The following is a 16,487-nucleotide window of genomic DNA, read 5'->3' on the forward strand; positions in this document are numbered from 1 at the left end:
TGTCTGCTGGCTGCATTTCTCTGCTTCCTGTGGGTGAGTGTGTGGGCGGCAATCCCATCCCTCTCCTGAATGATGCACCAGCAGCCGGGGAGTGGAGCTGTGTTGCCCTGCTTAAGAAGATAAGAATGGCCATTTAGCCTAGTATCCTGTCTGCCGACAGTGGTCAATACCAGTTGCCCCAGAGGGACGGATTGCAACAGGTAATCCTCACGTGATACCTCCCATGTCACCCACCTCCAGAGAAACAGGCTAGAGACACCATTCCCACCCATCCTGGCTAATAGCCATTAATGGACCTAACCTCCAAGAATCTATCTAGTCCTTTTTGGAACCTTGTTAAAGTTCTAGCCTTCGACACATCCTCTGGCAAGGAGTTCCACAGGTTGACTGTGTGTTGAGTGAAGAAAAACTTCCTTTTGTTTGTTTTAAACTTACTGCCTATTAATTTCATTTGGTGACCTCCAGTTCTTTTATTGTGGGAATAAGTAAATAACTTTTCATGATTGTATAGCCCTCTAACACATCCCCCTTAGTCTCCTCTTTTCTAAGCTGAAAAGTCCTAGTCTTTTTAATCTCTTTATATGGCACTCGTTCCAAACCCCTAATCATTTTTGTTGCCCTTTTCTGAACCTCATGCATCGTCAGTGTGTCAAACTTTGGTGGACTAAGTTGCATGATATTTCTAAAATTGAGCAGGCCTAAACTACAGTACAAGTACAATTTCAGGCTATTTTTTTCATTTCATTGCTTGCCTCTTAGTCTCTTTCCTTGCTAATCTACTGGCAATAGCTGATCTGAATTCATTGCTCTCAGTATGAAGTAAATCAGTGACACCTTCTACCCCCTTTCTATTCACTGATGTTAACTGCTCTTGTCACACACAGGCCCCAACTTGTATTTTTTTCAAGAAGGATCTTTGCGGTGTAAGTCAAACTGCTTTCATATCCTTAATGATCACATCTCTTTAAAGAGTGATGTGATGCTTAGTAAGAAGTTACACACATGTCCTCTAATCAATTGTGGGGTTTACAACCCTTTTCAGCCCCTAAATTACATGAGTAATAGCAGTCCATAATATTCAGCAACTCTACTTGCCTGCAAACAGCACACTTCAAGGTAGGATCATGCCTAATATCTCTTTCTTTAAACCACTGTAAGGTGTAAAGCACTAGGCATATGATTCAAATGCCATAAAATGCAGCTGCTCTTGTATGATATGGTAGCAGATTCCTATAGAAGTAGCGGAAACACATTGGTCCTTATCTTTAGAACTCATTTCTTATGCGTACCTGCTCCTTTAGCAAAGTGATGGTGATTTATATTTGAATTATATTTATATGTGGCTTCATCACACATGAAATTCTAGACACTTTCGTTAATAAACAAGAAATTTCCAGCCTCATTCCATACCCATGAACTTAATTCATAAAGCAGCTTTCAAAGTTGAACTTTAGATTGGAGGGAGAAATGTTATAACTTAGTCATACAAGTGATTAATAGGTCTTCACAACAGCAGTAATTCAAACAGATAGGGATGGGGGGAGGAATTGGTTTTGCTTTGTTGGTGATCAGCAATTGCAAACTTCTGTCACTTTTTATTTTCCTCCTTGGGTTGCAATGAATCTTTCTCATATCAATTTCTTTGGGGATAGGAACTATGATTTTTATTTTACGTTTGTGCAGAGCCAAGCACTCTAGGAATCTGATCCTGTTTGAGGTATGTGTGCTGAAATAACATAAATATCAAATACTAATATTTAGTATATCTTGGCCTGTTAATGTTTAACACCTATTTTGCTTTGAAAGAGGGTATTTTTAAAAAAAAGCCATGACAAGTCACAAATCCCAGATAGAATCAAAGTTTATCTCCCATTATTAGGACTGAAAGTATTAAGCATTATTTTGATCAGCTGACATCTCTTTGATCAGGTGACATAATAGAGGTTGAAAGTAGAATATATTTTTCACTCACTCTGTAGAACTACTGAAGGCAGAAAGTATGTTTACCCCTGCAGTAGGAATCTTGAGCAGGAGCGAGAAGCCTCATAAAAAGAAATAGAAAAGACTTGGGAAGTTAGTAGCATGTTGTCACCTGTCTTCCTCCCCGCCACTCCTTCCCCATTGGGTTTCTTAGAAGAAAAATATGGTTTTCTTTGCTCCTCAGCAAGGATGCAGAACAGCAAGAAGTAGCATCACTGGTCTCTCAAGAAAAAATAGCATGTAAGAGTGTTCACATAAAAATGATCATACTGGGTCAGATCAAGGGTCCATTTAGCCCATATCCTGTCTTTCCACAGTGGCCAATGCCAGATGCCGCAGAGGAAGTGAACAGAAAAGGGGATCATCAAATGATACCTCTCCTGTCATCCATTTCCAGCCTCTGACAAACAGTCTAGGGACACCATTCCTACTCATCATGGCTAATAGCCATTAATGGACCTATTCTCTATGAATTTATATATTTCTTTTTTTAATCCTGTTAAAGCACTGGTCTTCAAACATCCTCTGAGAAGGTGTTCCACAGGTTGACTGTGTGCTACATGAAGAAAAACTTCCTTTTGCTTGTTTTAAAACCTGCTACTTATCAATTTCATTTGGTATCCCCTAGTTCTTATGTTTTGGGAACAAGTAAATAACTTTTCCTTATTCTCCTTTTCCACACCCGTCATGATTTTATAGGCCTCTATTGTATTACCCTCTCTCCAATCTCCTCTTTTCTAAACTGAAAAGTCCCAGTTTTTTTAATCTCTCAAACCCCTAATCATTTCTGTTGCCCTCTTCTGGACCTTTTCCACTGCCTGCCTATATATCTATATCTATATCTATATCTATATCTAGATCTATATATATAAATTTTTTTTTTTTTTTTGAGATGAGGTGACCACATCTGAACACAGTATTCACTTCTAAGACTTAAAGGACAAAAGAAACTGTTTAGAGTTGACCAGACCTTGAGGGAAACACTCTTGATGGCTTGCCTTTGCACTTTTAAAACCATAAAGTATTCCATACTCCATGTATCTAACTTTACACATAAGAATTATGCATAGACCAAAATAAGATATATGGACCCAGCGGATTAAGACATTAAGATTGATAAATTATATGAGGCTGTTTGTCCCAAGCATCTTTGAGTTATGTATATTTGTGTCCATAAGTTTATTTGATAAAGCATGGGGGGACGTCCGTCACACGCTGCTATTTCTTCACATGAGTATATGAAGGCTCTTTGTCAAAAAGCTTTGACTATTTGAGACAAAATAACCTTTTAAAAACTTGAGATACAAGAACACCTTCAGTTTAGCATATGCCTTTTTGCAAGGAGGTTTGGTTGAACTAAATAAGGATTGTTACTCTCTCTCTCATTTATGAACCCCAAATGTCTGTAGATTCGGAGTGATGGAAACTGCTACTAAGAGCGCTCTTTTTGTTTAGCATATCAGCAAGTTGAATCATTGCTTGGATTTAGGCTTGCCAGGTGTCCGGTTTTGAACTGGACAGTCCAGTATTTGACCTTTCTGTTCAGGAAACAAATTGAGAAAATATAAATGATCGGTATTTTCTAAATAAGACGTAATGTAGATTGTGATGTAATGTCAAATGTGTCCAGTATTGTTGTTGTAACCATCTGGCAACCCTGCTTGAACTTTAAAATTGGACAGTAATTGACCATTTTGACTTCATGAATTATATCTTGTATATAGCTATAATAAAGCATTTGTCTATGCCATGAAGAGTGCTAGCACATTGTGATATTAGACTTAACTCAGACAATTGCAATTGGCTACATTTCTATCACCACAGCAATATGGGCTTTCACTTACTAGTTCTAGAAAAAGAATGTCCCTATGTGGAACTTACTGATATAAGTACAGGTTGTACCTCTCTGACCTGGAACTCTCTAGTCTGGCAACATCTGTGGGCTGGTAGGACCACTGATGTTCCTGGACCACAAAGCCCAGGGAACCAGGATGTCTGGCAGTGGGGTGGAAGGGTGGTTTGTGGGGGCGAGGGGGAGGAGTGGTGATTCAGCTGGGAGTCACATGTCGGGTGGGGGAGAGGGTGGGTGGTGAAGTGGGGAGCTCTGGCCCCAGTGATGAAGGAGCTCCAGCCCAGTCCTGGCTGCAGAGCTCCGGATCTGTTCTGGCCCCAGAAGCCAGGGAGCTCTAGCCCCAACTGCTCAGCTCCAGCCCCAGTTTGGTTCCAGTGGCCGGGGAGCTCTGTCCTGTCCCTAGCTGCTATCGGGGAGCTCTGGCTCCAGGCAGTGTGGCTGTGGAGCTCCCTGACTGCTGCCAGGGCCAGAGCTCTTCAGCCACCTAGGTCCGCGGTCGGGTCTGCAGCTGGCATCACAGCCGGAGCTCCGCAGCTGGGAACAGGGTCAGAACTCCCTAGCTGCTGCTGGGAATAGAGCTTCCCCAGAGGCAGCAAGGGGACCATGGTCCCAGCAGTGGAGCCAGGTGGTTGCGGAGCTCCTGCCCCAGCCACAGAGCTCTGCAAATACCCTTGTTCGGGTCCAGTCAGGTCTTGACGGTGCTGGACCAGAGAGGTCCAACCTGTACATTGATTTATATTACACTGGTATAAATTACCGTTATTGGTGAGTGTTCAGCACCTCTGAAAGTGAGGGAACCTACTTCAGTATTAAAATATGCCTTTGGGGGTCTGATACCTCACACAGGTGTTAAAAGATTGACTTCAAAAATAATGAAAAATGGGTAATTTGCAAACAAGTCCATGAACTTGAGTTCAAAATGTGAAGTGTATTAATAACAATTCCTGTGTCATGGAGAGTATACCGTAGGCCTTCACTCAAAGTGTACTATTTCTGTAACTTTTATAGTCACTTCAAAAAACTAAAGCAAATTTTATGACAAGATACATATGAGTCAGAATGGAACATTGAAATGGCAAAAATGCCAGAGGCTAACTGGATTCTAGCTGTGTAGCAATTTCTTGGTAGTATTTCATAGAGGTTTTTTTAATACATCCTTCAAGAAGTGGAAATAATATAATTAGCTTTGATGGGAAGCACTAGAAAGCATTCTTCATACATTCTCTGTGCAGGAGATTTGGCATTTAGTTAATTTTCAGGATAGGCACTTGAGGTTACATTATGTGCAAAAAGATAGTAGATGGATCGTCTACCCTTTGAAAACTGTAAGTTTATTGCATAATTATAAATATGTTGCCTCACTGTTTTAAATGTATTTCTGGTTCATTAAAAGGATTTTTCAGCTTTCCTTTTAGACACTGTGCTTTAGGGTTCATGCTGCAATTTTTTTCAGGTGGGGAGTCCCAAAGTGTGCTGAACTCTGAATAAATAAACACAGCATACTTTATCTTAAGTCTTTTTTTTATTTATATAATTTCTTTCTGTTCTATTTAATCAGATTAGCTTCTGCTGCCTGTGATACTTGCCCCCGTACATGGCAACTGCCACTCAGAGCATATCTACACTGGCAAGTTTTGTTGCTAAAAAACCCTTGGGCCTGGGTCAGCATCGACTCTTAAGATTTTTCACCTGCCAGTGTGTTGAGTAGTACTATTGTTGGTTCGGCCACTTCTTTAGAGTGGCTTCTTAATATTTATCCGAATTACATTATCATCATCATTGGGGCCATATTTGCCTTCTGGGCTTTGTGTTTCTTTTATGGGGACTGTGTTTGCAAGTTTGAGGATGAGTTCCTTCACAGGTTTTATTTTTCATGGATCCTGTGGTGACTGAGGAGTCTAATCCTTGAGCCACAGGCAGGTTGGCAGACATTACAGGTGGTATTGGAAGACAGAACTGGGACATGATTGCTGTGTGACTGTTATATTTCCTTCCCCCCCCCCTGCCATTTTTCTGCAACCAAAGCAAGGTGCTCTTCCTCAAACGTGGATCTTCCCTCTCTGACAAGCCTTTGCCAGACATGCCTATCCTGAGCTGCTGTCTCCCAGTGTGTGGTGTCAATGCCACATCTCTTTGTTTATCTTGAGGATGTTTTTAAAACATTTTTGGGCTCTTTTTCCTTTGGTGAGTTGGCCATACAGCATTTGTTTTGGTAAGCTTGTATCAAGCATGCACACAAAGTGCTCATTCCACCTCCATTGGTGCAAGCTAATTTTGGTCCAACTCTGAAGGTGTTGGCCTCTGACGACACTGACATTAGTATAAGGATCCTCTCGCTTTATGTTGAGGATCCGCCAAAGAAAGTGCTAGTGCTGGTATTCCAGGCTTTTCAAGGTTCTTTTGAGTGACCTATTTAAAAAAAAAAAAAAAAAGTCTCACAGTGCAGCAGCTACACTCAACTCATAACACTAACAACTCAATTTGCATATTTTTTATTTATTCCAGATCATTCAGGATTAGGGTGAAAAGATTAAAGATGGACGTCACAGATGTCTATTCAAGAAACTACAGGCAGTCCCCGGGTTACATGGATCCGACTTACATCGGATCCCTACTTACAAACGGGGTGAGGCAACCCCGCACTAGCTGCTTCCCCTCAGCAAACCAGGGAGACGCGAAGCTAGCGCCCCCCTCAGCAGACCAGGGAGACGCGGAGCAGCTTTTCTCAGCAGACACCTCAGCTTGAGAATAAAGGACTGAGGGAAGTGAGGTGTGGGAGAATAAAACTGAGCTCTGGAGAAATGTTTGGCTAGAGTTTCCCCTACAATATGTACCAGTTCCGACTTACATACAAATTCAACTTAAGAACAAACCTACAGTCCCTATCTTGTACGTAACCCGGGGACTGCCTGTACTATTCAGCAAGTTCCTGTTTTGTCATTTAGTATAATTAAGTCATGTTTATTTCAGTGGCCTTACTCCTCAACTAAGCTGCGTTCACACATACCATTATTGTCTCTTTGCTTTCAGTATATCAAGAAGTTTTACAATGGCAGTTGGGAAGGAAGATATGGCCATGTAATAGATGGAGGAAATCTTACACTCCTTTGGTCTGTAACCGTGTCTATTTTCTCCATTGGTGGACTAGTGGGTACGATACTTACCACACCAATTGTAAAGATCTTTGGCCGGTAAGTACATTATAAAGATCTGAATTTGGCATCTTATTTTATCCTTTCTATAGCCTCAATACAAATCTTTTAAACTTAATAAACTTCCTTCTCAGTTTAAAGACCTTTACATTAGGAAAACCACATTGGATAGCTTCTAAACTTCATATGATACTAGCAGGTTTACCTGGTGTTGCTCAGGTCCTTTAGGGCAGGTGGGCTGGCAGTGTAAGGGGTGTAGTACTCATGGGGACTATATGGCTGTGTGCTTTGCATATGGGTATGGATGGCCTTGAGTATTCATTCTGAGAGGGGCATGATAGAAAGTTTGGGCTACTCTCTAGTAGTTTGTGGTCTGGGATGACCAAAAAAAAAAAAAAAAAAAATTAGAGCAGCAAGCCCAGAATGTTTTTCCTTATGGGAAGATTTATGGAGTTTGTTTTTAGGTACTAAAGCTACCATAAGCACTGTCGTTTGACTAGATTGATTTGGAAATGCTTAAGGTGTAGTATCTAATATAAGTGATGTCAATAGTTTTTTTTTTATCATTATTATTTATATTTATGCTACTTTCCTGTTTTTCACAGATGGGATCTTGTCTTTTGGCAGGAAAAGCGTGGCCTCTTTGTACCATTTTAAGCATAAGATCTAAACTTTGGAGGTTAACTAAATAGATATTAAGTACATTTTATTTTCTGAGAAGACCTGTTGAGAAAATGTTTTCCTGCTACTTGTTTTTGAGCAAGTGTGAGGTCTACACTATTGCCAAACCACTATGTAAATCATGTTACTACAGTTCTATGCGCAACTGATTTTCCTATCATGATCTTGTATTTTCATTTACTAACCTTAAAATAACTTTGGCAGACATCCCTTTGGCTTTTATGTTCACTGCCAGAAAGATGTGTGCTTGATAGACCCTCTGCAAATCCATGTAGATCTGCTTTGTATCTATGGCTAACGTTTGCAGATATGGGTGCTCATCCAGATACAAATTTTCTATCCACACAGGGCTCTATTTACAGAGAGCTAACTCACACAGTAGCTAGCTCATTATAAAATCTTAGTGGAGAAAAGATACTCTGATGAAATTTCCAGACAAACTTTAAACACAAAATATTCTGGAAAAAAATCTATATTGATTTGACCTTAACCAATATTTTTTGTCTTTTTGGTTTTGTTTTTATTTGAGCGGGAGGGTTGATGACTTGCTTGGAACTGCCTGCAAGCTGAAAAATCAGTTATTTGGAGAGCTCTGCTCTGTAGGACTTGTTGTTTTGTTGTTGTTGTTTTACTGCAGTGTTGCTAGGTGAGGTCATCTGTGGTAGGGAGGCACTGTTTAAAACTTATTGTGCCTTTTCCCATAGAATCCTAGGGCTGGAAGAGACCTTAGGAGGTCATTGAGTCCAGTCCCCTGCCCAAAGCAGGGCCAATCCCAACTAAATCAACTCAGCCATGGCTTTGTGAAGCGGAGACTTTAAAACCTCTAAGGATGGAGATTCCACCACCTCCCTAGGTAACCCATTCCAGTGCTTCACCACTCTCCTAGTGAAATAGTTTTTCCTAATATCCAACCTAGACCTCCCCCACTGTAACTTGAGACCATTGCTCCTTGTTCTGCCATCTATCACTATTGCGAACAGCCCCTCTCCATCCTCTTTGGAATTTCCCTTCTGGAAGTTAAAGGCTGCTATCAAATCCCCCCTCACTCTTCTGCAGACTAAATAAGCCCATATCCCTCAGCCTCTCCTCGTAGGTCATGTGCTCCAGCCCACTCATAATTTTCGTTGCCGTCCGCGGACCCTCTGCAATGCATCCACATCCTTTCTGTAGTTGGGGGGGAGGGGGCAGAAATGGATGCAATATTCCAGATGTGGCCGCATCAATGAAGTATAAAGGGGAATAATCACTTCTCTAGATCTCCTGGCAATGCTCCTCCTAATGAACCCTAATATGCCATTAGCCTTCTTGGCTACAAGAGCACACTGTTGACTCATATCCAGCTTCTCATCCACGCTAATCCCCAGATCATTTTCTGCCGAACTGCTACCTAGCCAGTTGGTCCCCAGCCTGTAACAATGCTTGGGATTCTTCTGTCCCAAGTGCGGGACTCTGTGCTTGTCCTTGTTGAACCTCATAAAATTCTTTTGGCCAAAGCCTCTAATCTGTCTAGGTCACTCTGGACCGTGTCCCTGCCCTCCAGCGTATCTACCTCTCCCCTTAGCTTAGTGTCATTCACAAACTTGCTGAGGGTGCAATCCATCCCCTCATCCCGGTCATTAATAAAGATGTTGAACAAAACCGGCCCTAGAACTGATCCCTGGGGCACTCTGCTTGCAACCGACCACCAACCAGACATTGAGTCATTGATCACTACCCATTGGGCGTGACAAACTATCCAGCTTTGTATCCACCTTGCAGTCCACTTATCCAATCCATATTTCCTTAACTTGCTGGCAAGAATATTGTGGGAGAACGTATCAAAAGCTTTGCTAAAGTCAAGGTATATCACATCCACTGACTTCCCCATGTCCACAGAGCCTGTTACCTTATCATAGAAGCTAATCAGATTGGTCTGGTCAGGCATGACTTGCCCTTGGTGAATCCATGTTGACTATTCTTCATCACATTCCCCTCTTCTAAGTGCTTCAAAAGGGATTCCTTGAGGATCCCCTCCGGGGACTAAGGTAAGGCTGACTGGTTTATAGTTCCCTGGATTGTCCTTCTTCCCTCTTTTAAAGAAGCACCAAAAAAAGAAAAAAAAAAAGCATTGTGTGTGTCAGCTTTTCCCATATCATCTGTCACTAGGTTACCTCCCTCATCCAGTATGGGCCCCACGCCCTCTCTGATCACCCTCTTATTGCTGACATGCCTGTAGAAACCTTTCTTGTTACCCTTTACATCCCTTGCTAGCTGCACAAGGATTGTACAATGAGAGAGCTGATATGCATTAGTTACTGTAAAAAAAACAAAAACAAAACCATGCCTCCACTTTTTGGTTGTAAAGACTTGGCCTGTGTCTTCACCCTGCCTTAGAAACTCTTGGGCCATATCTCCACTTGCTAGAGGATCAACTCTTCCAGGGTTTGATTCAGTAGGTCTAGTAAAAACCCACTAAATAGAACTCTGTTAGGAGGATTCAGGGAAGTTGACGGAAGCGTTTCTCCTGTCAATTTCCCACTGTGGAGACCATGCCAAGATACACTATTTACATAGCTTGAGTTGCATACCTTTAGCTGACCTTCCACCTGCAGTGTACGTCTACACTTTAAAGAAAAACCTACAGGGCTGAGTGTTAGAACCATGGTCAGTTTAACTTGGGTTTGTGGGACTCAGGCTACAGGGCTAAACATGGCAGTGTATAAACAACAAGAAGTCCTGTGGCACCTTATAGACTGACATTTTTATTGGAGAATAAGCTTTCGTGGGCAAAGACCCACTTCATCAGATGCAGGTAGTGGAAATTCCAGAGGCAGGTATAATTATACAGGCATATAAAAAGAGTACCAATCAAGAGGAAGACTAGAGATAATGAGGTGAATTCAGTCAGGGAGGATGAGGGCCCACTCTAGCAGCTGATGTGGAGGTGTGACCACCAAGAGAGGAGAAACTGCTTTTGTAGTTGGCTATCCATTCACAGTTGTTTTTAATCCCAAACTGATAGTGTCAAATTTTCAAATGAATTGTAGCTCTGCAGTTTCTCTTTGAAGTCTGTATTTGAAGTTGTTTTGTTGCAGATTGGCTACATTTAAATCTGCTACTGTGTGTCCAGGGAGATTGAAGTGTTCTCCTACAGGTTTTTGTATGTTACCATTCCTTATATCTAATTTGTGTCCATTTATTCTTTTATGTAGGGACCATCCAGTTTGGCCAATGTATATGGCAGAGGGGCATTACTGGCACATGTTGGTATTCATTACATTGGTATATGTGCAGATGAATGAGCCCATGATGGTGTGGTTAGGTCCTATGATGGTGTCACTGGTGTAGATATATGGGCAGAATTGGCACCAAGGTTTGTTGCAGGGATTGGTTCCTGAGTTAGAGTTACTGTGGTGTGATGTATAGTTGCTGGTGAGAATTTGCTTCAGGTTGGCGGGTTGTCTGTGGGCAAGGACTGGCCTGCCTCTCACAGTCTGTGAGAGTGGGGAATCATTGCCCAAGATGGGTCGTAGATCACTGATGATGCATTGGAGAGGTTTTAGCTAGGGACTAGGTGATGAGTGGTGTTCTGTTTTTTTTTTTTTTTTTTTTTTTTTTTTGTTGGTCCTGTCTTGTAGCAGGAGGCTTCTGGATACACGTCTGGCTCTGTCGATCTGTTTCCTCACTTCCTTGGGCAGGTATTGTAGCTTTAAGAATGCTTGGTGAAGATCTTGTAGATGTTTGTGTCTGTCTGAGGGGTTGAGCAAATGCGGTTGTACCTTAGCAGTGTAGGCATTTGGGTTCTAAGCTTTTCACTAGGTTTCAGAACCTGTGTTTCAGCTGGAACCAGAACGTCTGCACTGATACTTTTAGCCCCACCCCCATCCCCGCCTTACCAGCCTGAGTCACTTGTCCTGGTCTCTGAGATTTGGTGCCATAGGTTTTTCTTTGCAGTCTAGGCATATTCTGAAACTCCTTCAATTAATCATTATTTTAGGGGTTGGTGAGACCTGCCAATCCAGCCATTAAGAAAAAAGAAACCATTTGCAGACTTTTTTTCTTTGAGACAGCAGGTGATGAAGACATCCAGTCAGGTGGTAGTGATTATCTCAGTTACTGGGAGTGCTTTTTATTTAATCCTTCAGCAGAGAATAATCATTGAAGAATTTATCTCAGGAGAGCTATTGATTTCATAGCTTTAACATTCTTGTTACACATACGTGGCAGAATCAGACTTTGTACACCGTACAGCAGGAAGTGAAGCAAAGACTTAAAATATTCAGGAAATTCTTCATGCAGCCACTTCTTTAGACTGAGAGAGATCAATAATGGTTTGATCCAGTACTCAAAAGATATGGAAAGAGAGAGCACGGTCAGCAAAGAATAATAGGGATAAAATTGTAGTTAAATGATAGCTATATGGCTTTGTGTAGTTGTGCTAGAGGAAGGACCGAGAGGGTGTTTTTTTCAGATTTGGTTTAAAATATGGAAAAGAAGTTTATTTCAATTATACTACTACCTAGTAATTTCATCTAGTGATAGTGAATTTGGAAACATATATAGAACTGGATAACAAATTTAAAATGATGAATTCCCACTTTTTTTGTGAAAAGAAGTTGATCTTAACAAGAAATTAACGTTTTGTCCAGCTGTGCATGAGATCATTTTCTTCTATATACCTATAATACCATGAATTGGGGACAAGTTTTGCTTTCAGTTACAATAATGTAAATCTGATGACATCCATGGAATTTTTCCAGATTTCCATTCTGTAATCGAGAAGTAAGTTTGTCCATATTGCATTCCAATACATACTGAGGTTTTTCCTGATCTGTTGAAAACTTTGTAAATGCCATGGAGGGATGGGATCTACCATCTTTTTCAACCTATTGACATTTGAAAGTCTATTTTATTTCTTTTGCAATTTGGAACAGTTAATGCTGCTATATAGTCCAGCTTATTTTATCTACTCTCTGTCTCTTTTTTTTTTTTTTCTTCCTCCCCTCCTATTTTTTTCTCCTTTTCATTCTCTTTTTTCCCATTTCTCTCTTTCCCTCACTTTATTCTTGGATCTGGACTTCTAACACTCCTGTCATCTGAAGAAGTGGGCTGTGCTCACGAAAGCTCATGATACCATCTACATGTTTTGTTAGTGTTTAAAGTGCTACTAGACTATTGTTGTGTTTTAAGATTTTTCCTGTTACAGACTAACTCGACTACCCCTCTGAAGCATCCAAATCTTGCCACTGGTGCCCAACCTGTGGTCTCTGGACCCCTAGTGGTCTGTGATGGCATTGCCGGGGTTTTGTAGAAAGTTTAAAAATAAGGATCGGATGGGCCCAATCCTTACTTTTTCTTTTTTCTTTCCTTCTCCTTTTCTTTTCTTCCCTGGTGGGGGAGTCCATGAAATTTTAATAAATTGAAAGAGTCCGTATGCTCAAAAAGGTTGGGAACTACTGTCTTAATTATATCTTGTCTTGCTGTGGGAGACCATAAGAGAGAAAATCTTCATGCCTTTGAGATTTAGACTTTTATTTTTAAACAGTTACCATATTTATTCTGCATGAGATGTCGTTAGCTACAGTTTTGAAACTCTGTTATTAAGCACCGAGTTTTTAATTATTTGCAACTTTATATACAATGTAGCTATTTTAATAAATGTTTGTTAATATAACTATTTAAAATGTCATGTAAATATAAATGTAACATTTTCTTTTTCAGAAAATACACATTGCTGATCAATAATGTATTTGCAGTTGTGGCTGCATTGTTGATGGCTTTTGGTCAGTTAGCAGGGTCATTTGAAATGCTCGTATTGGGACGCACTGTGATGGGTATTCATGCAGGTAAGCTTTGTGTCATGCCGTTCATACTGTGCATCCTCTGCTACCTTGATATTGAGGAGTAATTTCTATGCATAACCCTCCCTAAATTCAATGGGAACAATCAGACTGACTAAGGACGGCAGAATCTGATCATTAATGAAGAATCATAAATGGATATTAACAATGACCTCAAATTCCCCTTTGTACAGAATGTCTGCCTTCACAAAACAGAAGCCCTTTGGGTAAGAGAATATGGTCTGTCTATTAAAGCTGCTTATTTTCTATTTGACGTTGAATCTAGCAATACTAAATGTGAATAAGATAAGACTGAAGACCTAGAACATTGCTATCCATTTGTAATAAAATCTTTCTACCTTCTCAATGGACTTCTGATTGTTTCAGAACAGGATATTTACCTTGATTTCTGTCACTAAACCCTTCTTCTTAGACACCTTAGTTATCGTGTTTGTAAGCTAATTACATTAGTTTTGAAGAGATGTGCATTGTTTACATAGAAATTGGTACTTTATAGCAGTGTTACTCTGCTGGCTGCTAACATTTGTCATTGATCAAGGCTTGGTCAGTGTTAGGGACTAACCATAGTCACCTTTTTTATTTCCCCACATGTTGGGGGGGAGGGTACGTTCTCCTTTCTAATTCATGCAGTAAACACATTCTGAAAGGATGGCAAAACCGGTGGAGTATTAGCATCCTCTCCCATGCTTTCCTTTGGCAAATGATGACCCCTTAATATCCAGAGAATTGAGATAGGAAAACTCAGTTCAGACAAGCATTCCACGATTACTGTTCCATGCAGCTCACACCTTTAGTTGCTTTCTTGAAATAAAGATCCTTGCTATTTTAACTTGCCCCTTAGCACACGCATGTATCCCATCCAGGGATAACTTCATAGAACTTTAAGGAAACTTTGAGAGGTCATCAAATCCAAGCCTCTGCACGCATCGCAGGACCAAATACCATTTAGACCAGCTTAGCACTTTCCTTCCCCCCAGTTCTTAGGGGGATGAGCAAAAGAACAGCTTCCTCATCCTACTTATTTTGCATTTCTGGTTGAGTACGACAGTCCTCCCAACCTCCTGTCTCCATGACCGTTAGTAGTAATTTCTGTAGAACGGACACCCTTCCCCATATTGCAGCAATGGAACCATGACCTGCATGCATCATTTCCAATATGTAAATGGAAATTATTGGCTTCCTTGGTGATTCAGTGTTACAAGGATACGAATGCATTTGCATGCGCGCACACACACAGCATACATAGATTCTGTTCTTTTCCAAATAGGTCCTTATGCCACCCTCATCATGCTGATGTCTAAAATTGGTATTCAGACTTTTCTGAATAAAGTCCTTGCTCATTTATTACTTACAGCAATTTCTCTGTTTTTCCTTTCTTTTATAGGTGTGTCTCTCAGCACCCTTCCCATCTATTTGAGTGAAATATCGCCTAAAGAGATCCGGGGTTCTCTGGGGCAGATCACAGCAATCTTTATCTGTATTGGAGTTTTTATTGGTCAGATTTTGGGGTTGCCAGAAATATTTGGAAATGTAAGTACTTAGGGGATGTTTGTCCACTGTGTGTTGCATTTAAAAAGTGGCATTGGGGATTGTGATGGTTCCTTTTATAGGTAGAAAACCACACTACTGTCGTGTACCTAGAACCATTTTAGCAAGCAATGTCTTCAAAGGTTTGTTTGTTTGTTGTAAAGTTTGTGTGTGATGTGTATACTTAATTATCATTCTCTGAGAGAACTCCAGGACACGGGATCTTGTCCCCTGGGCAGTTGCTGACCAGCAAAACTTTGGTGATCTACTGCCACGCTGCAAAAAAGAGCATTCAATTTGATAGGGTTTTAAAAGAGGACTGAAGATGCTCTTCTCAGGGTAATGAAAGGGTAAAAGTGTTTTTTTTGTAGCCGGCTGCCCAGCTGGGTTGCTGTTTTGTTTATTATAATGCCGCTGACTTTTTTTGTTGCACTGCTAATTTATATGTTAGAGTGCCTTAGAGCCTGGTGTAGGTTCCTTTTTATTATTTAATTCTAAAATATAATTCTCCTCAGAACACTACCAGCATGGGCAGCAGCAGAAGACCCGTGAATCCCCCACTGATGTTTTCCAGTCCTAATTTGGAGGCCCTGCATTTAAAGCAGTTATTAATTAGATGAAAGAGAGTGTGGCCTTAGGTAGTCATTCACTTTGGGGTATGCAGGAGTCATTGTGAAGAAAATAGTTATGAGAGGTCTCCAGTCTGAGAATAGCAGATTAAGTGGTCCGGGTGGCTGGAGTAAGGATTCCTTTTCTCCCTTTTCCTGAGGGAAATTGCTGGATTTTCCTAGAATTGTTTACATCAGTGGTCTCCAACCTTTTTACACCCAAGATCACTTTTTAAATGACAGACCAAGCCAAGATTTACCGCCCCGCCCTCTCAATTCTCCTCCTCTCCATCACTTGCTATCGCCAATCTTTATACTGCTGCTTAAAAAAAAAATTCTTCTGTAGGAAGAAGTTTTTCCAACATTTGGCCTGTCTGGACTAGACCAAATGTCAGAAAAAAACCCCTTCTTTTGGAAGTCCCCTTATTCCTTGTGGAAAAAGGAGTATAGGGGTGACCGAAAGAGCCTGTTTGCTCTTCCACTAAAAAAGCAGAAGAACAAATGCATCCCTGGATGCAGAAGAGTTTTTCTGGAATATCTCCAGAATCCTGAAAAACTCCTGCAGTCTAGCTGGACCCTCACTGGGTTGAGACAGGATGTGTAGTCTCTGGGGTGGGAATGAGGGATTTGGGTGTGGAAAGGGGTGAGAGGTGCAAGCTCTGGGAGGAAATCTGGATACAGGAAGAGGTGGAGAAGGGGACACTGTCTCGGGGGAGGAGGGCTCCAGGCCGGACAGTGTTGGGGTACTAAGCAAGCCACAGGCTTGTGGATGTGAGGGTGCAGGAATTTGGGTTGGGGTGTGTGAGGGGCTCGGGCAGGGGGTTCCAGTGTTTGATAGGCTCAGCTC

General features: G+C 41.1%; 1 protein-coding gene across 4 annotated transcripts in view; it reads left to right on the forward strand.

Annotated features, from left to right (window-relative positions):
* SLC2A9 (solute carrier family 2 member 9) overlaps positions 1-16,487 on the forward strand; it is a 182,865-nt gene that overhangs the window by 30,545 nt on the left and 135,833 nt on the right. For all 4 annotated transcript variants that reach the window (XM_075930736.1, XM_075930735.1, XM_006128181.4 and 1 more), the window contains 3 exons: positions 6,863-7,023; positions 13,366-13,490; positions 14,890-15,035. In XM_075930736.1, the coding sequence (XP_075786851.1) occupies positions 6,863-7,023; positions 13,366-13,490; positions 14,890-15,035 (432 nt within the window). The remainder of the gene's footprint in view (positions 1-6,862; positions 7,024-13,365; positions 13,491-14,889; positions 15,036-16,487) is intronic.

This window comes from Pelodiscus sinensis, chromosome 5 (genome assembly GCF_049634645.1).
Source record: "Pelodiscus sinensis isolate JC-2024 chromosome 5, ASM4963464v1, whole genome shotgun sequence".
In the NCBI taxonomy this organism is placed as follows: Eukaryota; Metazoa; Chordata; order Testudines; family Trionychidae; genus Pelodiscus; species Pelodiscus sinensis.